Here is a 27,993-nt window from a genome sequence, read left to right on the forward strand (position 1 = left end):
AACACATCTCCTTTTCATGGATTGGGAAAATTAACAATGTCAAAATGGCAGTACTCCCCAAAGTATTATACAGATTCAGTGCGATCCTTATATGGGTACCCATGACATTCTTCAAAGACATGGATCAAACACTCCTGAAATTCATATGAAACAACAAGCACCACAAATAGTTAAAGCAATTCTCCAGAAAAAGAAGATGGGAGAGGGCATCACCTTCCCAAACTTCAAACTGTACTTCAAAGCAGTAATAATTAAAACAGCATGGTATTGGGACAAAAGTAGACCCACAGACCAGTGGAATAGGATTGAACATCCTTACACAAACCCTCAAATATATGAGCATATAGTCTTTGATAAGAGCAAGAAATGAAAAGTGAAGAAAGGAAAGTCTCCTTAACAAATGGTGCTGGCAAAACTGGACAACCACATGCCAAACAATGGGTTCAGACCTCTACTTAACACCATGCACAAAAGTCACATCAAAATGGATTAAAGAACTCAACATCAGACCCGAATCCATGAGGTACATTGAGGAAAAGGTCAGCAAAACCCTCTACGACATTGAAGCCAAAGGTATGTTCAAGAATGAAATGCCATTGACCAAACAAGTGGAAACAGAGATGAACAAATGGGACTATCTTAAGCTACTAAGTTTCTGTACCTCAAAGAAACCGTGACCAGAATACAAAGACAGTCTACAGAATGAGAATCCAGTTTAATTCCAGGTTTAACCTTTTTCATTTGTTTGTTTTAGTTAGGGGGCAAACACAGAGGTGCTCAGGGCCTACTCCCAGCTCAGTGCTCAGGGGTGGCTCCTGGAGCTGCTTGGAGTTGGAGACTAGGGGGTACCCTCTGCTGCCAGAGGTGGAATCTCATCTCCCAAGCATGTACCGTGTGCCGCAGACTGTTAAACTCTCCCTCTGGTCTCTCTGTTTAGTCTCTTGAATACTACCACATTGTTAAAAACTAAAAGGTACAGTATGTTTTTCCACCTCTTCACCACCAATTTTGATTGTCTGCCTCTTTCGTTGCTGCCAGCCTCCTGGTGAAAAGGGACAGCTCGACCTGGTTTGGTGTGTTTTTTCTTTTTGTTTTTAACTTAACTATTTTTTAAAATTTTATTTTCCCTTACCTTATATAGACACTGTGGCTTACAAAATTGTTCATGATGATTTGTTACAGACATTCAATTCCACCATCACTGTACCTTCCAACCACAATTATCTCCAGTTCTTCCAATGATCCCTTAAGCCTATCGACAAAGCAGGTACTCAGTAATTTATTTTATATTGCTTCTTATAATTTGCTAAAAGAATAATGAAAAAAAATTCCTCAGAAGAAAATTAGTGAAGATTGTGTATCTCACCCTGAAGCTATTTTTTTAGTTATTTTTAGTTTTGGGTGTTTTTTTGGTTTTTGTTTTTTGTTTTTGCCTTTTGGTTCACACTCGGTGATGGACAGGGGTTACTTCTGGCTCTACACTCAGGAATTTCTCCTGGCGGTGCTCAGGGGACCATATGGGATGCTGGGACTTGCACCTGGGTTGGTCGCGTACAAAGCAAATTCCCTATCTGCTGTGCTATCATTTCAGCCCCTTACCCTGTAGCTATTAAGCAATTGTACAAGACATTGCTAAGATGTTGTTATAGGGTATGCTTCTATGTTGGTACTTTCCTAATCAAGATTGGATGCCTTCTACTTTACATCCCACCCAGTCTGGTGTGCTACTCCTGGCTAATCAGTGTTGTATAGTTTGAGGTGTCACGTGGCTGCAATGCCCCTGTACATTCCAGTTAAATCCAAAGTTTTCAAGGGTGTAATAGAGGTGAAGTTAAATTCTTAACTGCTCATCTAGCCAAGGCATGCGATTCCGTGCCAGAGCGTAAGAATGTGGTCCTTTTGTGCCAGAGACCACCAGTGTGACAGTGATCCTCAAGGGTCTCCAGAGCTATACCTAGTGATGCTTAGAGTCAGATGGTGCCCGGCATCAAATCCAGGCCTGGTATGCACTACGGCCCCTAAACTTGGTCTTTATCATTTGCCACATAAATGTTTTCAGTTTATTTCAGTTTTGGGACCATACCCGGTGGCACTTAGGGCTTACTCCTGGCTCTGTGCTCAGGGGTCACTTCTGGCTGAACACCGGAGACCATATATGGTGATTGGGATCGAACCCAGGCTGTTCATATGCAAGGCAAATGGCTTACCCCTGTCCCAGAGCTCCATGAAAAGTTTTGAGTTTTGATGTAGTCCAGCGTCTATTTCCTTTTGTCACTTCGGGTTTGGGTGTTTGTAATTAAGATCCTAATTGCCAGGTGTAAGGTCATGAAAATTTATTTCTGTGCTTTTTCTTGGGAACGTGATTATTTGCTTTGGACTAGTTGTATAGGGAGACGACTCTTGGCTCTCTATTTGGGGGTCACACTGGCGATACTGAGGGGAACCTGCCATGCTGGGGATCAAATTGGGCCTCCCCTGTACAACTCATGCATTCAGTCTGCTGGGCAGCCCTCTGGCCCACCGCTTCATAGTTACGGAGTTAGCTCTTATTTTTAGATCCATGAGCCGCTTGAGCTCCCTTCTATGTCTGTTGTAAAAAGGCCCTGCGTCCGCTTACCCCTGCCCAGTCACTGAAGTCTGTTTTTCCTGCCTCTTCCTCGCCCCCTTAACATTTCTCTGTATTTACAGTTCCCTTATTTTTGTGTACACCTCAGTAATATTTACATAGGGCATATACTCTGTAGCTACTTTATGTATCCAATTCTGGAACATTCGTAGCCCACGACAACAGTGGTTTCCCAACCCGGGGTCTGTGGGTAGGTGCCAGCCTGTCCTGCCAGAAGGTTTCTGCCACTTTGTGACAAGTGATGGCCACTTTCCATGTGGCAAACCAGAGGCACGATTTTCACTTTGCAATGTTAGACTTTAAAATGAATCCACAAAGTGACGTTATAAATGATGCCTTTTGTTCCTGCCTTGTTGGTCTGCAAAAGATCACTCCCCTTTTCGCTGGTTCCACAGAAAAGGGTTGAAAACCACTGGCCCCCTGCCTTGGTTGTAACTGCGGGCTTTGGACTATGTGCAGGACAGCTGTCGGCCCACCAATGTGACAAGGTCGAAGAACGCTGCTCTCGAAGGTTCCCTCCCCCACACAGAAAACACACTCTGACTGATCCCTTTTCCCCGGATGGCAGCACACAGAGTGTACTGTTTATGCCTAACATCTTCGGCTGAGTGAAATGACCGGGATCCACCTGTAAATACAGCAGGAGGCTGCGCTTGTCAGTTTTCCCTCTGTGCAGTAGTATCCCCTAGGAATACTCTAGATTATTATTATTATTAATATCTCTGGATTATTTCCAGGGTTAGATTATTATGAAGAAAGCTTCAGAGGTGGACATTGGTTGTTGTTCGGTTGTTGTTCTGTTGACACAGCCAGGTGTGTGTTCAGGGACTGCGGATTGATTGGGTCCCCGCATCCAACATGCCAAGCATGCACTCCAGCCCTTTCGACTCTCTCCCCAGCCCAGCTTTTGTGTTTTGTCATGGGGGCCATCCACGTGGGACTGGGGCTGATGGTGCCTGAAGTCCCCGTGCATCGGTGCTCACCCTGGCTCTGCAGGCCTGATGCTCTGGCACCCAGAGGTGTGGTACTTGAGCCTGATGAGACTTAGGCCTGGAGGTGTTTGAGTCCGCCAGAACTCCTGACTGTGCATGGGAGAGCACACGAGTTGGCCATGGAACACCCGCCTTGCACATGCCAGCCCTATGCTCCACTGCTGAGCCCTACCCTGGCCAAGTCTAAAACCTGAGAGCCACTGGTTTTTGCTTCTTTACCAAAAAGAAGATGGCACTGGAGAGAGAGTGCAGCTGGTAGCCAGTCCAGAAACTAACTGGAGGCACTGGGATGGGGGAAGCCCAGCACAGGCCCTGTTGGGAAAGTTCTTAGAGCCACTCCCTCCCTGCCCCCATTCGTTTTCCTTGGGGAGTTGTGCCAGTGGCTCTGGCAGATTTGTTCAAAGGCTGTGCTGTGAATGGGCCCCAGTGGCCGCCCAGATTGACATGCTGTCCCCGTCACTAGCGAGGAAGCCCCTGTGGGTCTGAGGGTGGAAGCCCAGGAGGCTTAGTGCTGAGGCTCCCCAGTGCCTGACTGAGCAGGAGGGATGAGGAAGTGGTGAGGAGGGAAAATGAACTAAGACTCGGGGAGATGGGCAGCATACTGAAGATGTGGCAACAGAGGAAGGAGCAGTGGGCAGGAACTGTCAGTGCCTAGCGAGCTTCGACTCACAGGGCCTGGGATTTTCTGGTTCTTTCTTGGAAACAGTGTGGAGCAACCCTGGGTTGGTTGCAGTAAGAGACCCACTTAAGCTAGAAGAGGGAGAGCACGAGGAGTCTTTTTTTACAAATTGTATTTAATTTATTCATTTATTTTGTTTTGAACGTCACACCCAGCAGTGCTCAAGGGTTACTACTGGCTCTGCACTCAGGAATTACTCCTGGCAGTGCTCTGGGGACTGTATGGGATGCTCGGGATCAAACCTGGGTCGGCCACATGCAAGGCAAATGCCTTACCTATTGTACTATCTCTCTGACCCCAAAAACGAGCAGTCTTGCAGAGCCCAGCCAAGGGGCTCAGGGGAACCTTGGGAAGCAAGTGGAAATAAATCTGCAAAGCTGCAAAGTGTTTGCAGGAGGATTCAGAGCCACCGTGTGTAAGGAGCTTCCTTAGCATGCAGCTGACCTGGGTTTGATCCCCAGCATCCTTTAAGGTCCCCTGAGGCTGGCAGGAGTAATTCCTGAGTGCAGAGCCAGCCAGGTGGGACCGAAAACCCGAGTCAGGTTGCCTCTGCTTTGCTGGTAACCTGGCTCCACAGCTCCCCCTGCACTCCAGCTTTCTCCACTCCTGATGGGCCCCTCAAGTTCCACCACTAAAGTCTTAAGTCTTAAAGTCTTAAGCAGCCATGAGGGTGGCTTTGGTCCAGCCTAAGTACCTGGGATGCAAAGTCCGATGGATCAGCTCCTGGTTCCAAAATTGGAGACACGGGAGCATTTGCACCAAACAATCGTGTCTGGTCGCAGCTAGCCACACAACATTTTCAGTGGAAAAAGAAATGTCCCATTCCCCAGAGAGGTAGACACCCTCAAGCAGTCAGCTCAGCCATGGCGGGTGTTCCCATGGTTACTGAACTTCACTGCCCTTCACGGTGAACAGATAAATTAATTGTAGAAGCACCTGTCCTCTCCAGGTGACTGTGCGGTGTTGGGCAAACTCAGGTACCTCAGGGGTACTTATGACTGACTCTTTCAAGAGAGAGAGTCTGTGGGGCAAGGGTGGGGGCAACATTTTTCTTTAGCAACTCTCAGCCCAAGCAAACAGGGCCCATTCCTGTCATGGGAGAAAACTGTTTAAAATGTGGAAGCCCCCGAATGGGGTAGAGCAAAGGCCACAGATGAGGGCAATTGACAGGAACCATCAGAAGGGCCACAGGAGGCCGGAGCAGAGATCCACCACAAAGGAGACCCAAGGAGTGGCCACGGGGCCTCACAGAGCACTGGGTCAGGATGGATGAAGCCAGAACCAGTGTTTTGTCTCTACAGGCTGATGTGGAAGCTGTGCTGTGAGGGCCAACCACTCTCTTCCTGGGTGACAGAGTGTCCCCTGGAATGAGGCGGGGGAAGCCGGCCTGCTGTGGAGTTTTCCCAGAACTACTCTCGCTCCTCACTTGGGGATTCTCCATTTCTTCTGTCCTTTGCTTTCATTCTCTGTCACTTTCTTCCCTTCCCCATCACAAGCCAAATGGAGCCAGAGCCCCAGGACTAATGGGTTTCCAAGGGCTGCCTCCTCATTCTCATGCAAGTCTGGGCCCCTAGCTCCTGACTGTCCTTCATAAAACCAAGGGGACCCCAATGAAATGTCTATATTTGGGGGTTCATTAAAGTATTCCTTGTACGAAGAAAGCATTCACATTTTCCTGATCGAATTTGAGTGTCAAGGGCAATCGGATCGCTCAGGGTAGTAAAAGGAAGATAAAATTATTGTCCTCGAATGTTCATTGTGAAGTGGAGACCTGTGTGAACAGTTTCACAGGGTATTGGGAGAGTCAGTGAACTCTGTAATTACTGGTTTGAAACAGTATCAGACTCCAGGTAACATAACTAAAGCCAATCGTTTTCTATGGAGAGAGAAATCTCGGGTACAGCTTTATGATCTCGTATTGATTGAGGCATGGAAAATAGTGGTGGGTGGAGGAAGTGTGTCAGAATGCCAAAGATTTCAGCCTGCTATGGAAGAATGAACTAGAATTCAGATCATCTTTACAAAGTCCTGGATAGGGCTACAGCAATAGTACAGCAAATGTGGTGTTTGCCTTGTACGCGGCCGACCCAGGTTTGATTCCCAGCATCCCATATGGTCCACTGAGCGTCGCCAGGACTAATTCCTGAGTGCATGAGCCAGGAGTAATTCCTGAGTGCATGAGCCAGGAGTAATTCCTGTGCATCTCCAGGTGTGACACAAAAAAAGAAAAAAAAAAAGGAAAAAAGTGCTGGATGGAATCTATATCTCTGTTTTGTTTAGGGCAGGGCTATTTGGGACCACACCCAAGTGTCTGGGGCTATTCCTGAATGTCTTGCTCAGGAGTGACCCCTTGGAGTGCTGGGGATACACTCCCAGTCATCAACCAAAAACAGGAACATTAACGATTAGGGATGATCCTTTCTAAAAAGACGAGGGTGGGGGGCTCCCAACATGTTCCTTTATATTTTACATACTATTCCAAGGATCAGAGTTGGGTTGGCCACATGCGAGGCAAGCACTTTACCCTCTGTCCTATGTATCTTACACAGGATCTAACTTTTTGCTTTTGCACCACACCCGGTGATGTTCAGGGGTTATTCTTGACTATGCACTCAGGAATCACTCCTGGCAGTGCTCAGGAGACCATATGGGATGCTGGGGAACGAACCAGGCCAGTCACATGCAAGGCAAGCACCCTACCACTGTTGATTTCATTTTCTTAGGAGGTGCCAATATGGAATGAAACCTGCTTAAGGACTTTTAGGGGTTAGCAGATCTCTGCCCCGGGGAGGCGCGGTGGAACAAAAGAACAAAAGAACAAAACCAAGACAACTCTTTCTGCAAAGGCACGGGGTTTATTCAAGCCAATATAGCTATATTGGGACCTTCAACTGTGCCTGAAAAGCAGCAAAGCCGAAGGCCTCGGAACTCAAAAAGAGAGCTGTTTTTAAACCCTTTTTGGGGAGAAAAGGGAAAATCACACATATTGGACCAAAGGAAATTACACCTATTAGATCAAAGGAAATCACATCTATGGATCAAAGGGGATCACACATATGTCACTTAATTTGCTTATCTCAACATTTGTTGACTTTTAACTGTTTCCCTGCAAATGCAAATGTTTGCTTACAGTTCCTAGGGCAGTTTGTTGGCCCATTTGGTGACAGTTTCCTGCCCAGCAGTCTGGAAAACCTCTTTCAAAGCAGCCAAGAAGTTACAAAGGCAAATTTAACCCTTAACCTGCCCTCCTCTTCAGACAATACAGGGCAATTTGCAGAAAAGGGACAGATGGAGGCATGTCCTACATGTAGCAGCCATCAGTACTGATAAAACTGGGGTGTGCCTTGAATCACTCATGTTCCTACTTTTGAGTTTTAACTACAGCAGATATAAAATGAGAAATGATGATGTGGTAGTTTCCAGACGTGTAGGTTTCCAGAACAGAAAAAAACAAGAATAAAATTAAGACTATGATTAAAGATTTTCCATTTGTAAAGCAACTTTAAGACTGAAGGGAATAAATTATTTTTAAAATTCTTCTTTATAAAACAATTATTAGCATTGTAGAGAAGTCACACTTAACTAATGCAATCAGTTTTTGTCTTAGAAAAGAAGAACATTGGTTATATTATCCTTTATGTTTTTTGGGAGGGGCCAAACCAGGCAATGCTCAGGGGTTTCTCCTAGCTCTGCACTCAGGAATTACTCCTGGTGGTCCTCAGGGGACCATATGGGATATTAGGGATTGAACCTGATCAGCTGCATGCAAGGCAAATAAATACTCTCCCTGCTGTACTACTGCTCTGACCCCTGATTATATTATCCTTTTTTCAAGTGTAAAAATCTAAGCAAGCCGAAGTGCGTGTGCACTCGTGGGCTCTCAGGGCGGCTCTGTCTCACTGCCTGCATTCGGTCCTCTGGAACCGCTGTGTTTGGGCTGGATCGGGAAGGCTGTTGGCCAAAAACAGGCGAAGGAAGAAGGAGGACCAAGCTGGTTGCTGATTCGTTACCGTTTATTCAATCTTCCATCTTTCTCATCTCCCGCACTCCTAGCTCTGTCCTCTCTCTGGATCTACTGCAGTCTCTCATCTCCTCTTTTTCTCTCTCCCCCTTGCCCCTAGGCTACACACATCCAGGCAGCAAAGTCAACATAGGAAAGCCCTTCCTGAGGGCTCTCAGGTTCAAAGCCAATACTACCTAAGGGCATTCCAAAGCCCTTCCCCACTGTCAGCAGGCAAAATACCTCTTAAGGTGTTTTTCTCCTTTCCTTCCTCCAAGAACTTATTCAGTCTTAATACTAGTTATTTTTGTATGGACATAGCAAGAGACACATTGAGGCTTGCAAGGCAGCTCTCCTGGCAACATTTTGCCACAGACTCAGACTACAGCACTCAGGCCAGATTAATCACTCCTAACCCTAGCAGGGTCCAAATCTAGTTATCACTGTTTGGATCATGACAGCATTTGTCCATGACCAAGCTCTTCACTTATAGTTAAGCATTAGGCACTTTGGCCAGGCCCATCTCGATGCCAGGGTAGCACACAACTCACCGATTGCCCTGGGTCCGTCCCGTCCCTCGTAGGGACCCTGCTTTTGGGGGGTGCTAGGAAGTAAGGGCAGCTGAGGCTTAGGTCAGAGAACAGATGCCCAGGAGGAAAATATCATGTAGAGTCAAATGACTCCCAGGTTACAAAAGCATAGCATTTGCTAAGTCTTCCTGTGTCCATACAAAAGGACATGGCTCTGAATAAATTATACAAAGGACTCAAGAAGAGTAAAACAATATTTACAAGTCAACAGAACACAAAGAAAGAAGTTATAAATAAACTCAGAGGGATGGGATCACTGTGATGAGAGTAACCCAAAAAACCTAAACTACCTGAGGCTATGTTATCCTACATACCCCCCTTTTTCTTTTACAGAAACACAAAAATTTGAATAAGGAACAATTCCAAATCACAACATAATTCCAAATCACAATACAGTCTTATTAGTTGTACTAAGATTTCAGTCCAACCCTGGGCTCAGAGCAGTGCTTGTAGTAAAGCGTCCAATTGTCCTGCACTGTCCAGGGGTGATAAGAGTCACCAATGATAAGTCATGTAGTCCCATTTTGAAGAAATGAAGTGTCTGGATCAAAATTGAAGAGTTGTTCCTGTAACAGCATCAGTAGTGGTTGCAGCAATGAGTCTCAAGGGAGCAGCTATTAGGAGTCTGATAAATTTCAGGAATCAGTTGGGGAACACTGGAACAGGAGCATCACAACTCCTGGCAGGAGAACTTCAGCAGGGGAATGCAGCCATTCTTTGGTCAGGTTCCTCGGTAGTCCTAGAGGTGCAACCTAGCTTATGTCTGAGAAAAAACACTTTTTTAAAGTTATCAGAGACTTTGACAGTTGAGGTTTGGTCTCCATGCCTGTGAATAGAAAGAGTCAGAGGGAAGCTCCAATACAAAAGGATATCCTAGAGAGAAATGAAAAGGTGTTCCTGTTAAAAGCCATTCCTTTCTCCTTCAGGAAACTGTGAATTCCAAGGAAAGAGTAAAAGTAAAATACTGGTAATTCAGGATACTTGGTGTGGCATTGTCCAATCCACAACCTGTAAAAGAGAGGTATAAGAGATGCTCTTAATGTGATCTCATGTTATTTTAAAGGAGTTCAGAGGCCTTTTCTTCAGGTTCTCTGACGCTGGCTCATCTTCTTTCCTTGTGATTTCCAGCTTGGAGCTGGAATTTGAAGGGTTGTGAGTCTCTGGAGGTCTGAGATCCAAATCACATGGTTGAATTCTACTTCTTATGAGACATAATGGGATCCAAAGTTTCTCAGTGGGGTTATCATCTGTTGAAACAAAAGCATAGCCTTTTCCTCGAATGAGGAGTTTTCCTGCTACATTCAGTTGAGAAAATACCTCCTTTTTGTATTTGATTTAACATTCCATATGTCCACTGAAGATGCAGAGGTTGTGGGCTTATTGAAAAGGAGTTGTAGTAACTGTATCTGGGCAGGAAATATCCAAGGCCTTCCTGCCATCACTGGCTTCAGCGATTATACTGATTGGAGCTCTGAAGCTCCACACTGGGAAGAGGGGCTGAAACTGAGAACATCCCCAGATTTTGTGGGGCCTGACTCTGGCCCCCTTGCAGGTGTCCCGAGTTGGGGTCACCCACTGCATCAAAATTAAAGCGACAATCTCTGGCCCAATGATTTCCCCTCTTACACCGGGGACAGGGCCCAGGATGTGCTCTCACAGTAGAACAATCTTTACAAAAGTGGCCTGGTTTTCCACAATTAAAACATCTTTTCTGAGCTTGTCTCTGTAAGGCATAGACCTGCACCATATGTTTAACAGAACCAACATTCCAGCATGCTTTCAAGTACCCCATTATGTCTTCCTTCTCCTTAATAGGGCACAGAAAGGCCTGGCGGTTCTCATTAGCATTTTCAAAGGCCTATAGTTTAGTCAACAGCTCCTGAGTTTCCTTGTCCTTAACCTACATTTCAATGGCTTTCATCAACCTTCCTATGAAATCTGCATAAGGTTCTGAGGCTCTCTGGAAAATCTTTGTAAAACCTCCCTTAAATTCTGCATCTGGGGCTGGAGTGATAGCACAGATGGCAGGGCGTTTGCCTTGCATGCGGCTGACCCGGGTTCGATTCCCAGCATCCCATATGGTCCCCTGAGCACGGCTAGGGGTAATTCCCGAGTGCAGAGCCAGGAATGACCCCTGAGCATTGCTGGATGGGACCCAAAAAGCAAAAAAAAAAAAAATTTCTGCATCTACATCAACCTTCTCCCACGCATGCAGGGCTGCATCATGGACATGAAGAAAAACAGCACACAGCAAGGTGACTTGCCTTTCTGGGTCACGCCATTTCCTTTCACCAATTAACATCTCATAAATCAACTTAATTCCTGAAAAGTTTTGTCCAGCATGGCCTAGGCCTTGAAGCTTTGCCTTGGCCTCATCACTGAGACACATTCTCCACTCCAAGTACTGAGAAGAGCTTTAGCAAGTCTTAGCAACCACATGAAAATCTTGAGATACCCAGTAGGCCTTTTTTGCTGCAGCCTGTAAGATACTCCCTACAGTACGAAGATGTAGGCCCATATGAGACACAGGCCTTTTTGAAACGACTGAGAGAATCCATCCTTAACCTGCGATAAGATGGATGCTGCTTCTGCTCTGCCTGGACTGGGCGATTGGGAGCATGTCCCAAGCGGTCTGGAGTCCCTCTCGGACTCAGAATCTGAGTAAGTGGTGGCAGACTCATAACTCGCATCACTTTCATCTGATGCACTGGAAGTAGAGCTATATTCACCAGCCTCAGAAATATTTTTACTATGAAAACCCTTTTGAGACTTAGGTGTGGAAGGAACTGAGGTCGTGTTATTTATAATATTCTCCTCCACATCAATTGTACTTTTCAAAAACAGGAGAATAGAATTAACAATCTCCCATGTAATCCAGAATTCCACGGGGATCTTAGTCCCTTCCTTAGATGCCTTATAGGCATTATTCTTAACTTTTTTCCAAGTCTTGGTTTCTAGAGTTCCTTCATCTGGGAACCACGGGTTAACCTTATAAACTACTTTAAAGCAGGACCGGAGTTGGTCTCTGGAAATGCAGAGTTCTGGGTCTCCTGTTCTGCAGGAGAAAAATGGAATCAAATCCATAAATGGCCTGCCCTGTTCAGTCTGGCTCGAGAAAATATGAAAGATGTTGGGAAGGCCCAGAATCTGCCCCATCTTAGTGGGGGAATGCTGTTAGGATTCCAATCCCCAGCACACTAAAAATCCTGTTCTCCCACTCACTTTCTAGACTGGGGGTGCACCGAACGCTATTCTTACCTTTGGACTGGGTTGCGCAGATGCAGTGAAGCTGAGGAGGGCTGAGGTGGTACCTTTCATGGTTCCCAGCGAGAGTGACAAAACCCTGTTGGTGTGGGAGCTGAGCCCTGACCCCAAGGTCAAAGCCTTGCATGTGAGCCAGGTCGGAGGGCAGGACGGGGTGTTCCGGGAAAGGCGCCCCGAGCCCTGACTTCCCACCGTGGCCCCGCACCCTGTCCTGTGCCAAGGGAACCGTGGCTGTCAGCTCGCCGCGACACTTTCTCCTGCTGCACCCCGGGGCCCGTGCCCCTGCGACGCTGCTGCAGCCCGGGCTTGCAGAGTGCAGCGTGCTGGGGAAGTGGCTCCCCGCGCGGGGCCGGGGCGTGTGCGGGGAGGGTGGGCCTCGGCCACGGACTGTGCGGTGGGTGACCGCGGCGGCCCCGCATCGTTCTCTGTCCGCAGCCTTCTCCCGCTTTGGCCTCCTGTACGCGGTGCGCGTCTTCGCCAACGCTGCGGCCGCCCCGCAGGGTTCCTACGCCATGGTCAAGTTTTATTCTGCGCGCGCCGCTCACTCAGCCCAAGGGGCCTGCGGCCGGCAGCCGCTCTTCCAGTCCTCTCCGCTGAAGGTGGGTCCGCACTCGGCGGGGGCCGGCCCCGTGGGAAGCAGTGCTGGGCGGGGGCACCTTACACTGGCAGCTAGCCGCCCCCACCCACCAGCCTCCCGCTGCCTTGCAGAGTGTCCCCCAGAATCCGGGTAGCACGCAGCCAGTCCCCCAAGGCTGCTGCTGCAGAAACGCCCAGGCTGGTTGCAGGAAGAGACTCGCTGACAGGGTCAGAGCCAGTTCCCAGCCTCCTCTGGGCTTTGATGGGGTCCGCTGTGTGCGCTTGGCAGTCCTTTTGGCTGGAGGGACTCCCGGCCAGCGTCATCCCTCTGTCTTAAGCCAGCCGTTCCCGATGCCCACCCCCAGTTTCCCACTGTAAACTTTCTTCCCTTTGAGTGCACCCCGCCCCACAGTCTCCAGCTCCCGAATTCCGTCTCGCTTGGGCCTCATTTTGGTCCCATTCTTTTGTCTGACCCATTTCCATTCTTCTGTGGTTCGTTTCGCTTTTGGTGGAATAGAGTTGGGTGTGGAGGGGATGGGGATAAGAACCTAGGGGTCCCCCTCTCTGCTGTTTTCCCGTGCACGCCCCCCACCACTTCCCATGCCTCTGAATATATGAATGAGGATTATTCTTTTACAAAACTTTCATTTGATAATTCTAAGCCTTCTCTGATTGGCTCCCTGAACTGGCTTCTCACACATCATCTTGCTGGTCATTCTCACTCCCCATCCTTTCCTCCTTGCCTGCTCCTCCATCGGACATGAGAACACCCCTCCGTGGTGACCATAGACTCTGCTGCTCCTCTGCAGGCTCAACGCCTGCTTCAGTCCCTGCTCTATGCCCTATACATACCTATACTCAGGAGCACATATGATTGCCCCAACCACCACCTGGAATGATCCCAGAGCACAGAGCTCCGAGTAACTGATTGTTGCTGAGTATGGGTCTGAAACAAGAGCAACCACCAAAGTTTGTACAATTTGCTCTTCACAGCCATCTTATGAAACTTGTATTGAGAAGTCTTGGGTCGGCTGAATTAGATCTCTGTGGCAATTCGTTCCAATCCTCGAGTATGTCTCTTATGTCTTTAGATTCGTCTCAGCAGACATAAAGCAGTTCAACATCGTGCCCTTGCCCTAAACAGCTCCCAATGCCAGGAACTGGCAAGCTACTATTTTGGTTTCAATGGATGGTCTGAAAGGATTGTCAGGGTAGGAAGTGGAGAGAGTTCAAGTGCAGAGCCTGTGCCCACCGTGTTCAAGGCCCTGGCTTTTGTCCTGAGTACTGCACGACTCCACAGCACTGTGGGTTGTGACCCCAGCAGGCCCTGTGGACCGACAGACCTGGCAGATGAGAGTTGTCTAAGTGAAAGTGTCTGAGCCTCGGTCACACCCCAGAATCAGTAAAGATCTCAGTGAATTGACGGTGTTGTCCATATTCATAGAGCACTTGTGTGCTCTGCATGTGCATGGTTGGTGTAGTTCATGGAAAGTTCATGGAAAGTTCATGGAAATAGTTCATGGAAAGTTCATGGAAAGTTTTGCTTAATGTTGAAGTCACAGGTTACTTCAAGTGTTAGCCTGGATTGCTGGAGTTTCATTTTTATTTCTAATTAAACATTTTAAAGTCTACATTGAGATGTCCAGAAGGACCTTCAATCTAAAATCCAGCTTCAGGATCTTTCTGACCTCGAAGAAAGGGAAAATGAAGATATTGTGGCACCACTTCAGAAGCAAAGCATAAAGATCTTCTGTGCTTTAGAGGTGGTATTGTCACCCTTTGATTGCAAGAGCCCTGGAGTTGGCATAGCCAAGGAAATTTTGGATAAACTGGAAGGTCTCTGTGGGGACTGGAATGGGGGTGTGGGAAAGAATTCATTCTCTCTCTCTCTCTCTCTGTCTCTCTCTCTCTCATCATATTTTCAGACATCAGAAACACCCCTTTCCTTGCTAAGTTGCTAAAGCCTTGGGCAGATGTTTTTAACAATACTTGTTCAAATCTTAGGTAGTAACCACAGAACCATTGTTTTTTTTTTGGGAGGGGAGGTGCTAGGGACACCTGATGATACTCCTTGCTCAGCACTCGAAATCACTCCTGGAGGTGCTCAGAGGACTCTGTGGGATGCTGGAGATCAAGCCTGGGTTGGCAAGTGCCCTACCTGCTGTTCTGTCACTCTGACAGAACCTTGAACTTCACAATTTTAGAGCTGTCTTCCTACCAAGAAGCTTAGGGGTATGGAGATGGGAACAGTGTTTCTCCTATTTGGAGTAATAATCTTCTTTGTTCCAAAGTATCTTTCAAGTATAGATCATGTGTAATCTTCTGTTATCCCAGCAAATTCTTCATCTAGATAATGAAATAAACTAATATAAATGTTTTTCCCCCAGAATCTGTGGCACGTAGGCTTAGGGTATTCAGTCAAAGGCAGGGCTGTTAGTGAAAGAACTGGAACAGCCTCTGGTAGGTGAATCTTAGGGAGAGACCAGCTCATCTATGCCACTACCAACCCTTTCTCAATCTCCTGTGGTTTTTTTTGTTTGTTTAATTTTATAGAGTAATTCACAATATTTGATTACATTTAATATTCAAACACCAATCCCACCACCATTACACCTTCCTACCACCATATTTTGGGTGTTTCCATCCCGATCTCGAACTCCAGCCCCAAAGCAGAAAGAAAGAATTTATTTTGTATTGTTTGCTCTGAATCAACTGTTGAATATGCTCCAAAAAAGTTTCCTTAGAGGAAAGTATGTGAAGATTGCTGTATTTCCCTCAGGGACCATTAAGCCCTACAATAAGAGATTATTGATATGTTGTTAAAGGTTGAGCCTTGTGTAAAATGTAAAATGTATTTCCCTCTGTAAAAATGTATTTCCCTCTGAGATTGGTTGCCTCCTACTTCAAACCCCATCAACTGTGGTGTACTGCTCTCGGAATATTAGTGATGCGAGGTATGTCAACTTCCTAGTTTATAGTAGTGTAATCTGTAGGTGTCTAGCTTTACTTTGCCTATTTGAAATACATAATCAGTGTGAGCTCTGTGCCATGATCTTGACTGATTTCTCCCATCTAGTTCACTTATTCAGGAATGTACAGAATACATCAGACAGCAAAAATGTATGGTAATAGCCCTGACAGAATATACCTACCACAGAGCCTTTGAGACATAGCCTTGTTGAGCGGTATGGGCCATGTAGCAGCAAAGGATAGGGTTAATGTTTTGCTAACTTGCTTGATTGCTTTCTGTAACTTGCTAAATTGCCTTCTGTAACTTGCTAACTTACTTGATCACTCTCTGTAAAATAATACCTTGCAGTATGACCTAAGCTACACAAAACAAGGACCTGTTTCAGGAAATGAAACTGCCCAGACGCCTGGTAATGTCCAGGAAAGGCACGGACATATGGCGAAATTTTCTCTAGCAAAGCAGAATGTCACTGATGACCCCCCTTGATCCCAAAAAATGAGGATGTTGATCTAAGCGACCTGGGAAAAATGAAGATGTTGATCAAAGTTACCTTGGAAAAATGGGAAAAATGAGAATAATGATCAAAGTAATCTTATTTACTAAGGTGTATAAAAAGAGTCTGAACTCTGTATACGGGGCTCTCTTTCTCTCTCTCTAACCCTCCTCTGCGTAGGAGTGAAAGCGGAGGGAGAGCCCCAGCGTGCTGGCCTGAATAAATCCCCTTGCTGTTGCAGAAAGAGCAGTTTCGGTTTTGTTCCTTCACGCCTCCCCCCTCCCCCTGGCAGAGATCTGCTCGACCCTAACATTGTGTGGTGCCTTCCCTTACTCACTAAGATCATGATGTAGTTCTCTTTTTCTTTCTTTCTTTCTTTCTTTCTTTCTTTCTTTCTTTCTTTCTTTCTTTCTTTCTTTCTTTCTTTCTTTCTTTCTTTATCTATCTATCTATTTACTTATTTATTCATTTATTCATTTATTTATTTATTTCCTGCACAGCAGAGCCTGGCAAGCTACCAGTGGTGTATTCAATATGCCAAAAACTGTAACAAGTCTCAAAATGGAGACATTACTGGTGCCCGCTGGAGCAAATCAATGAGCAAAGGGATGAGAGTGATACAGTGATACAGTGATTTATTTATTTTTAATTTTTAAAAACGTTTTGTGTCACACCCAGCAATGCTCAGGGGTTACTCCTGGCTCCAAACTCAGAAATTACTTTTGGCAGTCCTGGCTCTGCACTCAGAAATTACTTTTGGCAGTGCAGGGGAAACCAAATGTGATTTCGGGGATCGAACATGGATCCACTGCATACAAGGCAGAGTCCATACCTGCTATAGTATTGCTTCATCTCCAGTTCTCTTTTTAGACTTCATTTAAGTCAGTTAATACAGATTGGCATTGTAAATCTATTTGTTTGGGTTGGATTTAGGATCATAATTATGACTCAGAAGTTTGCTATTCAAAAGGCTGTGTCAGATGCATTTCAGAAACTGCTCATTGTGGTTTTAGGTAAGACTTTTCTCAGTTGTCCTTGAAGTACTGCAGTTTTCTTATTTGAAGAGCAAATAAATTGAATTTGAGAAGTCAATTTTATTGAAAATGCACTGTGGCACTGTCATCCCATTGTTCATCGATTTGCTGGAGCACGCACCAGTAACATCTCCATTTTGAGATTTGTTGTTACTGTTTTTGGCATATTGAATGTGCCATGGTTAGCTTGCCAGGCTCTGCCGTGTGGTTCAGATACTCTCGGTAGCTTGCCAGGCTCTCTGAGAGGGAAGGAATAATCGAACACGGGTTGGCCGTGTGCAAGGCAAATGCCCTACCTGCTTTGCTATTGCTCCAGCCCTATATTGAAAATAATGGAAATAGTAGTACTTCCTATTCTTTTATTCACTAGATGCTTTTCAGAAGTCTCAAATTTGTTCTTTGTGGAACCTGTGAAAAATAATTACAGTAAATATTACCCCCAATGTATAAATATAGAATAGTTTAGATTGTAGAGTGTTTGATCCAATTCTTCTTTCTCAATTGCTAGTCAATAAAACAGAATAGTATAGTGGTTATAAACTTCAGACTCCTGTTTAAGTACTAGCTCTGTTCATTTTTCTGCCTTTGGACTGGAGCAATAGCACAGCGGGTAGGGTGTTTCCCTTGCATGAGGCCGACCCAGGTTCGATTCCACTGTCCCTCTCGGAGAGCCCAGTGAGCTACTGAGAGTATCCTGCCCGCACAGCAGAGCCTGGCAAGCTACCCGTGGCATATTCGATATGCCAAAAACAGTAACAACAAATCTCACAATGGAGATGTTACTGGTGCCTGCTCAAGCAAATCGATGAACAACGGGATGACAGTACTCCAGTGCTCCTTACTTTTCTGGGTTTTGGGCCACACCTGCTGATGCTTAGGGCTGACTCCTGGCTCTGTGTTCAGGGACCACTGCTAGCAGGACTTGGGGAACCACATGGGATTCCGGGACTCATCCTGGGTTGGCTTCATGCAGGGCAAATGTACTATCCACTGTAATATTACTCTGGCCCCTCTGTCTCAGTTTTTAAATGTAACTGTAGGTCTTCTAAACAGATATGCGAAGGTATTTCTAAGCTACAGTTTTCTGAAAAAATATACTTTTAATTTAGCTGACCTTATGGGCAATATTGTAAAAGTAAATACTTAACGCTTACATTTGTGGAATATAAAGTAACAGTGGGAGACTAGCACCCAAGGATAGTAGAGAATGAGACCAGGAGGATTGCTCACAGCTTGGATGCTAGCCTCACATGCTGGTGCATGTGGGACAGCTCAGATAGAGAAGGGACCACCAAGTCAAGAATGCTTGGAGGGCCCATTTGGGATGGGAGATGTGTGCTGGAGACTACAGACCAAACATGATGGCCACTTAATGCCTATATTGCTAACCACAACACCCAAAGGAAGAGAGTAAAAGGGAATGTACCTACCACAGAGTGGGAGGAGGGGTGTCATGGAGAGATACTGGGAACATTGGCAGTGGAGGATGGGCACTGGTGGAGGAATGGGTACTCAGTCATTCTATGACTGAAATGTAAGCATGAAAGTTTGTTCGTCTGTAACTGTTGTACCTCACAGTGATTCATTAAAAACAAGAAAATAAAGACATCAAATAATAAAAATTAATAAATAATATTTAAAAAACTTACCTAGAATTTAGTAACAGACAAAATATTCTAATTATTGCTACTGTTTTCCTACTGAACAGGAAACTCAACTGGCATCAGTTCAGGGTTGGTTTTCAGCACTGACATATTAAGTGGTTGTGATTTTATACAACAAACAACTATGTATTGTGAATCTTCACTGTGATTCTGCTGGGGCCAGGAAACAGCTGAGAGACGTAGTGCACATGCTGTGCATGTGGAAGGCCAAGGTTGGATTCCTGGCAACACATGGGTATCCAGGAGCACCCCCAAGTACCCAGCTCGGGAGAAGACGCTAAACACTGCTGAGTGTGATCCCAAATAAAAACAAATAATGGTCATACTATTTAAGATTTTAAAATTTTTTCCTCTTATGAAATTTAATAGTGCTATGAATATTGCCGGCTGTGCCAGAAGGAAACTGAAGAATCAGTAGAGAATCCACAAACAGAATTGCTCTCCTTGCTCTATAGCCCTGCAGTCTTAGAGACAGAAATTTTAAGCTGTCAGAGACCTTATTTACTTACACGAGTAGACCCGGAGTTGACTTCAGCCTTCCAGTCTGGGTAATTCTTCTAGGAAAAGTGACTTCTTTGGTCAGTTGGTAGAATTTCTGTCAACTATAGGAACATTTAAGAACCAATGGGGGCTTAAGAAGATGGTACTGGAGCCAAGGCACCTGCCTTGCACATCCCTGCCATGGCATATGGTCCCCTCTAGCACCACCAGGGAGCACAGAGCCAGCAATAGCCCCTGAGTACCAGAAGATATGATCCCCACACCCAAAATATAAAGAAACAAAAGAAGCAGTGGGTTGGACAGATAGCTCAGCAGACTGGGCACATTCTTGGCATGCAGGAAGCATAGTTTCAGTTCCAGCTCAGCATGGCATTACTAGGAGTGACTCCCAAGTACGAAGTGGGTATAATCCCTGAGCACCATCGAGTCTGACTTCAAAACAGAGAAACAAAAAGAACCAAACTTAATTTCTGCATTGAAAAGGAAAATGCTCTTATTTTATGCCTTAAAAATAAAATTATTGGATGTATAACGGGAGTACACACCAGTATCGTTGTATACTGCCTTTATAGAAATAACATTTTAGACAGTAATTTTTCTTTTTTGCTTTTTGGGTCACACCTGGCGATGCACAGGGGTTACTCCTGGCTCTGCACTCAGGAATTACCCCTGGCGGTGTTCAGGGGACCATATGGGATGCTGGGGGTCGAACCCGGGTTGGCCTCGTGCGAGGCAAATGTCCTACCCAATTTAGACAGTAATTTTGAATTTATCCTTGTTAACTTTATTTCAGAAAGTGGTAAAATACCTGTGGAATATAGGCCTTTTGAGGAGCTGACTGATGCCAGAACTACATGATTTAATTCAAGTATGTGAAGAGAAAAACACAAGGATAACATACAGAATATGGCTATAATTCAAAATAATGAGCCGACCTTGGAAATTTTTAGCATATGCAGTCAATTCTACCATCCCCAGAAAAAAATGAACTCTAAAACTTTATTTGAGGGAATTTCTGAAGTTTTCCTGAAGTCCTGGCCCTTGGTTCTAAACTCTTATTTGAAATTTGGAGAGTTTTCCCACCGCTGCCGAGATGTGACCCCGGGGGCCGCACGCGCGTGCGGCTCCTCCACAGCTGCACGAGCATGAATCCAGACCCAGCTTCACCAACTTCAACATGGGCTGCTCCTTGCAGACTGTCTCCAGCCAGAGAACTAAGCCTTGACCCCATGCCCGCCTAGGAGGGGAAAGGTATTTCTCTCGCGAGCCTGTCCCTTCCCGGGGATGAAGGGCGTGGGGACCGCCATATTATGACGACCACTGATGGGGTTTACAAGCTTGCAATGATTCAATATCCGGAAGAAATCTTCCTGGACTTAGTTGTTAAAGTACAGAAATACAAAACCGCAGTAGCGGCCGCGCGACCTCATCTCTCTTCACAACAGGTCTGACTCTAGTGGGGTGCTCCTAATAATAATGGTGAGGTTTGTGTTGAAATATTGAATGTAACCAAAGTAAATAGAAAGTTAAGTGAAATTTATCAGTTACAAGGCGGGGTGGGGTGCGGGGGTGGGTGGGATGGGAGGTGTACTGTGTTTTTTTTTTTCTTTGGTGGTGGGATATGGGCACTGGTGAAGGGATGGCTGTTTCAGCATTTTATGACTAAGACTTAAGCCTGAAAGCATTGTAATTTTCCACATGGTGATTCAATAAAATAAAATTTAAAAAAAGAAGAAGAAAATAAATTAGCCTACATTTAAAAATAAAAGAAATTTGGAGAGTTTTAAGTGCCCTCTGAGTTCTGTCAGAGAAATACCTTTTTGAAATCCCCTTAAACAGGATCTAGGGATTTTGGCCTTAATTGTGATTATGTTGCAGCATTTGAAAAGTTACATTTTTTTCAAGTAAGATACAATACCTAGAGCTCATTATCTCATATATATCTTGTATGAAACATTTTATGAAAGAACATTTCTCTTAAACAAGTGCACCGTATTCCAAATTAGGAATTAATTTGCTAATTTCCAGGAGAAAATATAAATGCACTATTTAACTGTGTGTGTTCTAGTGATGGCGGAAGGAGGGGCTGGGTGCAGAGGGGTGGGAGTAGGCGGGAAAATGTGTTTCATACCATTGGGATTAAATTTGGAGTTGGACATATGTAATTAATGTGGCTCAAAATCAGAAAATGTATTTTCAAAGTTAGGAAAAGAAAGGGAGAGAAAAGGTGTTGTGTTCCTCTTTTTAAAAATGTTATTTTCTTTGTAAAATAATTTTTATTTGTGGAGTAGGTAGCGTGGCTCACACTTGGCACTGATCAGAAATTACCCGGCCTCTCTCTTCCTTATAATCACTTGTCAAAGTGCTCAGAGGACCAGGTGATGGTAGGAAGCAAATCCAAACCTTTCTCCTGCAAAGCATGTGCTCAGTCTTTTGAACTCTTGATGTAGTTGTGCAAAATAATTTTTCAAATAGTTTAAAACAAACACATCAAGAAAACTTCAAACACCTATACTTGGATCTTAACAAGACTAGCTCAGGAGCCTGAGACATAGTTATTCAGGCTGGAGCATGGACTGTGCGTGAGGGAGACCTGGGTTTGATACCTGCCACTGCATGGCCTCCGGAGCACTGCCAGGAGCAACCTCAAACAGCTCCAGGTGTGGCCCCCAAACAAACAAAAACGTCCACCTTATTATGAAATGTGAGAAAACATTTAGTACTAATGCCAAAGAATTCAGAAAACTAACACCCATCCCTAAATGAGGACTCTCTTGGAACCAACTCCATTCAAAGCTCTCTACTCAACTAGACACTGGGAGGAAGCCCCTTCACATGGAATGTATATTCTAGAAGTGTGAGATAATGAAAACTGAAATCCATGAGAAGGACTGTGAAGAAAGTTAAATGGGTGCTAGTCACAGTCTTGCAAGAGAGCCTTGTTACATTCTGACATTAAGCTCTTCAGTGGTCTCTCCAAGAGTGCTAGAAAGGCAGGCAGCCCTCTAGAAAGGGGCTTGCTACTTTTTCTCTATGAATTAATGTTGAGCTCCATGCAAGAAAGGGGGTTTTGCCCCAGGTCAGTGTAAAGGAGTGTATATGACTGTTCATTTGTTTAAGGTCGGTCTCCCAGAATAAACTGTTTATGGCCCCAGAGCCCTCCTTCAGAAAATTTTGGGTCAGTGGTTCCATGCTATCCCCTCTCTAGGAGAGTATTAATCAGAGATACTGAGAGTTTAAAGGAAATGAGAACATTTGGGAACCCCCATCCATCCTAAGTAGTGCTCCTTTTGCAGGTCAGCTAGCTTTCTTGGAAGCAGGATGGGCCAGGGGAGGAAGAATGTGTCTCGGATTTCAGTAGTGAGGAGGACACACCAAGACCACCACAACTGGACTAGTACTGTTGAATTCGCCAGTGTGCCCAATGGGGGACACACTGTTCCTTCCCCTCCCCACCCCCACCACAGGGCTAGGCCCAGAGTCGTTGGCAGTCCCAGTCCTGTTTGGCTGGCAGGGGAGGCTGGGGGTGGGCGGAGAAGGTGGGAAGAGGACCTGATTGGACGTCTTTGGTGCCTTTCAAGTGCCTTTCTGGGTCCTGCTGGTTCCCCAATAAAGGCAGCATAAAGGGGCTGTGGGGGAGGGGCGCGGGGTTGCTAAGGGTGTGCCGTTGCTAAGGTCCTCAGTGCCTAAGGGTGCCACGGATCTCCTGGCTGCCACAATGGCTGGCCTCGGGTCCGGACGCCCGCGCCCTAGTGGCTTGGACCATGGCTCTCGAGTTAATCCGAGTGTCATGTCCTGGCAACAGCGATATGTCCTGTGTCTACTCTTGTGGCCACCAATGTGGCTGCTTGTGCAGGGAGCTCCGATCATGAAGCAGGTCCTGCACCCAGTCCCGCTGATCCCCGACCCCTCCACCCCCAAGCCCTGGATTTCACCTTCCCGTGCTCCTGCACCTGAATCGCTTCATGCCCTTCAACCACGGGTCAAGTCCGGGTTTTTTCAACGTTTCACCCCGACTGTTGGCCGGATGTTGTTACCGCCGCAGAAGTTTAAAGGTTTCATCCCCATTCTGCATGAATACTCAGGTAAAGGGTTGCCCTCTGCATCCCATCGATTTGCCCTTCCACACCAGGGTTTGAATGACAAGCCAGCAACACATCAGAGGCTCCCAGTTGATCCAATAATATGATGGACTCAGGATCAGAGTCCACTTCTAGCTTTGTCTCTTAGAGGGGCAAGTACAAGTCCAACTATAGTTCTAGGTCAACCTGAAGATCACACATCTGAAATGCCTGCTCCACCTCTAGGTGGACAGGTTCCAAAACTACTAAACTTCATTATTTCTCCTGAAAACAGGAGGGAGGGTCTAGTTGGCCATCACCATGCTGCTGAAATTGTTGTGTTGGGTCCAGAGCCGCAAGAAGCAGAGACGGGCCAGACTTGCAAGGAAAAAGTTTATTCAAACCAACATGCTGGGGCTGCACCTCAAGTGGATGCAGCGGTTTGTGCTAGTTAGGGTAGTCTTTTTATAGGGCTCAAGTCCTCTGGGCCAGTCACGTTAGTCACGTAGCCTCGTCCGGAACCACTATCTCGGAATTCGTGTGTCTGGAGACATTCTTTCATTCTTCTTGCCCTTCGTCAGGAGTTACTATCTGTAGAGCCCTGGGACCGGAGTCACTATCTGGGCTATGTGTCAGGGGCCGGAGTCACTATCTACTGGGCCGGATTCACTATCTGCTGGGCCGTGGGACCGGAGTCACTATCTGGGCTCCTTGTTCTCAGCAACTCCTTCTGTGAGCGGGTCCCTATCTTTTAGGCACATACGTGAATTCCAGCCCAACCGACAGTCAGATGTCAGGATGTATGTGACAGGACCCAGGCATAGTACATTATTATATACAGTTCAGGGTCATAAGCATGGTTACAGAAGCAGAACAAAGCGAGGTTACAAAGGTCAAGAGTGGGCTTTAACACAATATAATTTCTTTTAACTTAACAGTTGGAACTCCCAGAAAATCTAAGAAACCTCATCATCGACCACAACAGATGCAGGATGAGGACTTAGATTCCAGTATGGATATCTTTTATCCTGAGGGGAATGAACCCTTGGATGTACTGGGAGATTCAGAGCCACATCCACAGATCCCTCACAAGACTGAATCCTTTTCACCCCAGTCCCAGCATCCAGAACCCTCTGAAGAGCTAGAACAGCTTCCCTTTAAGGCCCTGGAAGCTGAAGTTTCAGCAAGCACACAACAGACCCCAGCTGCACTTCCAGGATTTCCCGAGGAATCGAAACCTTTAGTTCCAGACTCAGATTTGCTGTCCAGTACCCCTGAAGAGGGTGATACTGCTTCGGTCCAGCCAGAAATCCTAGTTCAGCCTACATTGGCTCCTGAAGAAAGGGGGTCTTCAGTACCTCAGGAGATGGAAGCTCAGTCTTCAGAGTCAGGTCTGAAAGTGCAGTCTTTACTTCATCATCAGCCAAATGAACTGTCTCCAGTCCAGAAAGAAGCCCATCTTTCAAATATTTCTACTGTCATCATCAAACCTGCCTATCTGCAGATTACTGGAACTCCAAGAGTCAACAAGAAGGATGAAATTTCAACCCAGCCAGAAACCCTAAGTCTAAGTCACACAGGAGAGAACCGTGAAGAGAATGAACACTCTCTAGCTCAAGAGGTGGCCCAGTCTCAGCCTCTAGAGAGCCCTGAGGGTGACTCTGCCATACAGCAGGAGGCAGTGGCTCAAGCTCCAGAGATCCTTGAGGTGACTGAATCTTCTATCCAGCAGGAATCCCTAGCTCAGCCTCCTGAATCTTCTATGGAGTTGGAAGCTCAACCATTTCTTCATCCTGCAGAAAATCTTCCAACTCCAAGTCAGAATGGAACTTCACACTTAAACTTGCCCCATGTCACTGCTCAGCCTTTGAGTGTGACATTTTCCATTTTTTCAGAGGTTGGTGATGAGGTTGAATCTTCTCCAGTGCCACAGGAGGCCCTGGATCAACCGTCTGAGCCATCTGAGGAATCTGTCACTAATCCACCCCTGCATCCCGAAGAGTTTATTACATCTCCACGTCACAATGAATCCCCAAGCTTAAATTTGACATATGTCAGTGCTAAACCTATTGGTGTGACATTTTCCATATCTACAGAGATCAGTAATGAGGATGAACCTTCAGTCCAGCAGGAGATGCAGGCTCAATCTCCTGAGCCATCTGAGGAATCCGTCACTCACCCTTTCCCGCATTCTGAAGAAAATATTCCATCTCCAAGTCACAGTAAAGCTCCACACATCAACTTGCCCAGTGTCACTTCTAATCCTAAGGGTGTGACTATTTCTGAAACTACAGAGGTCATAAATGAGGTCAAACCTTCAGTTCAGCAGGAGGCCCAGGCTCAACCTCCATCCCAGGAGGTCCAGGCTTCATTTCCAGGCCTCTCTGAGAACATGGAATTATCTGGCTGGCAGATTGTATCATCAACCATTTCTGAAACACAGATGTTCCAGAGTGAGATGGTAGCTCTACATTTGGGTCAGACTCTAACTCAGCTTTCGCCAGACAAGGAACCTGCTGAGAAAATGGAAATTTCTTCACCTGTGCAGGAGACCCTCACTCAGCTTTCAGAGTTACCAACAGATATCGTTTTGGCTCAGGCTTCAGAGCATTTGGAAGGACCACTTTCAGCATCAACTCAGCATCCATCATCAGTCCGGGTTACGACTCTCACGGCAGAACCAAGTAGGGAGAGCAAAGCTTCTACGACCCTGAAGAAGACTAGCGCTCCCACAGAGCACACTGTGACAAAACCAACAGGGAATGTGCGGACTCATTCAATCGCCACTAAGATTTCAGCTCTACCCAGTCTGGGGGTTTTGAAGACAGTACCTTCTCCAACCACACAGAAGACCACAGGTCAGACTTCTAATCAAAATCAACCTTCTACACATCAATATATAACTGTACCTTCAGAACACACTGTGAAGACTAAACCCTCGACAACCCTGACAAGTACCAGTGCTACAGAGCACTCAGATGTGACACCTATCACACCATCTCTGAGTCCTCATTCAAACTTGAGTGAAGTCACATATCCACCTATAAACAAGGACGTTCCTGTCACTGAAGGCAGTTCAGTTACAGCTCCAACCATGCAAGAGACTGGAGTTCCGTCTTCAAAGGCCCCAAAGAAAGCTGAGGTAACAGTTTCAACAAGTACCACTCTGACAACCCCCACAGAGGGATTGCTGTCAGAACAGCGTCAGCATCAACACACAGATCTGAGTGAACAGACATCTGTAACTTTGGACGAAACGCCACAACCAGAAACATCAAGGACAGCTTCCCTGACTCACTCTTCAGCCCTATCTTCTGGACGATCTACTTCCGAAAAGGCACATGTAGATTTCCCTGAGCAACTGCAACAGAATGAACACATGACCTTCAACATATGTGAGCTCTGTACCTGCACAGAGGATACCCTCTCCTGCACCGGTCTCAGTCCAGAGAAGAGACTCCGTAGAGTGCCTGTGCCAGGGCCCAACATCAACAGGACCTTCACTATACTGTAAGAATCACCTTCCCTCTCATCTCTGCATTCTGCCTATTGACGTAGCAAGCCTTTGCTTCAATGTCTTCCTGTATCTGCCTCATCCCCCATGTCCACGTTAAATGATTCTCTCTCTTTTTTCATATTTTGTTGGTCAAAAGATATCCTCATTCTTTGGGGCTGGAGCGATAGCACAGCGGGTAGGGCATTTGCCTTGCACTCGGCCGACCTGGGTTTGATCCCCGGCATCCCATATGGTCCCCCAAGCACTGCCAGGAGCAATTCCTGAGTGCAAAGCCAGGAGTAACCCCTGAGCATCACTGGGTGTGACCCAAAAAGCAAAAAAAAAAAAAAAAGATATCCTCATTTTTCTTTAAATGTTGTTTCTTCTTCCCCAGTCTTTTTCTTATAATTGTCCATACTCTCTTTCCTTCCCTATTTTTGTCTCACCCTCAACCTATCCTTCATCCCCTCATTCCTTCATTTAATTCCCTAACCTTTGTTTTCTTTTTTGCCCTAGCTTTTTTTTTTTTAGACAATAGTATGTCTTCCTTATCTTTTTTTGCTAGTGCCACACCTTGTGCTTATGGACATGATTTCTGGAGCCAGACTGCCTGAGTTTGTCATTTGTTAGCTTTGTTACCTTGGACAAGTCATTTAGCTCTGTGACTCAGTTCCCTTTTCTTTAGGTGGGGAGTATGGTAAATTATCACTTCCTAGTATTGCTGTGATACTTGTTCATTTTGATACTTATGAAGTTAAGTACCAGGGGTAAGTCCTCAGCACCATCCCCCCGCACCCCTACCAATTTCATGCATCTATACATGTGTAAGTTCATAAACTTTGGTACAATAGGTCAGTAAAGTAAACAGGATAATGTGTGAAAATCCCACTTTCCCACTCTCCCAGCTGTATGACTACCGCACAGTAACTCCTGTTACCATCTTGGGTTTTCTTCTACTTTCTTTCCTGTGTATTTTTTCCCCCACTAAAGATAATTCTTTGTGATTTGTTCTTTTCCTGGTGAAGTACATTGAATATATCTCTCCT

The 27,993-nt window shown here is 45.9% G+C and overlaps 2 protein-coding genes across 2 annotated transcripts in view; both read left to right on the forward strand.

The window, feature by feature from the left end:
* Positions 1–11,111: 11,111 nt before the first annotated feature.
* LOC129406572 (RAD52 motif-containing protein 1-like) lies at positions 11,112–20,248 on the forward strand. Its single transcript, XM_055144740.1, has 5 exons — positions 11,112–11,142; positions 12,284–12,750; positions 13,819–13,938; positions 14,398–14,563; positions 20,184–20,248. Exons 1-5 carry the CDS (start codon positions 11,112–11,114, stop codon positions 20,246–20,248), a joined length of 849 nt encoding a protein of 282 aa, XP_055000715.1.
* A 6,312-nt stretch (positions 20,249–26,560) lies between these two features.
* Positions 26,561–27,993, forward strand: part of LOC129406573 (leucine-rich repeat-containing protein 37A2-like) — a 49,176-nt gene continuing 47,743 nt past the window's right edge. Inside the window, exon 1 of the mRNA XM_055144741.1 lies at positions 26,561–26,961. Coding sequence (XP_055000716.1) covers positions 26,831–26,961 — 131 coding nt within the window. The 5' untranslated portion in view covers positions 26,561–26,830. The remainder of the gene's footprint in view (positions 26,962–27,993) is intronic.

This window comes from Sorex araneus, chromosome 7 (assembly GCF_027595985.1).
Source record: "Sorex araneus isolate mSorAra2 chromosome 7, mSorAra2.pri, whole genome shotgun sequence".
Classification (NCBI taxonomy): domain Eukaryota; kingdom Metazoa; phylum Chordata; class Mammalia; order Eulipotyphla; family Soricidae; genus Sorex; species Sorex araneus.

Excerpts from the sequence above, each read along its gene's own strand:
- LOC129406572 (XM_055144740.1), top strand. The coding sequence starts at position 11,112 with ATGGACATGAAGAAAAACAGCACACAGCAAG. Across the intron at positions 11,143-12,283 it reads GAAAAACAGCACACAGCAAG|CCAGGTCGGAGGGCAGGACG; the intron begins GTGACTTGCCTT and ends CTTGCATGTGAG. Across the intron at positions 13,939-14,397 it reads GGTCTGAAAGGATTGTCAGG|CTTCAGGATCTTTCTGACCT; the intron begins GTAGGAAGTGGA and ends TCTAAAATCCAG.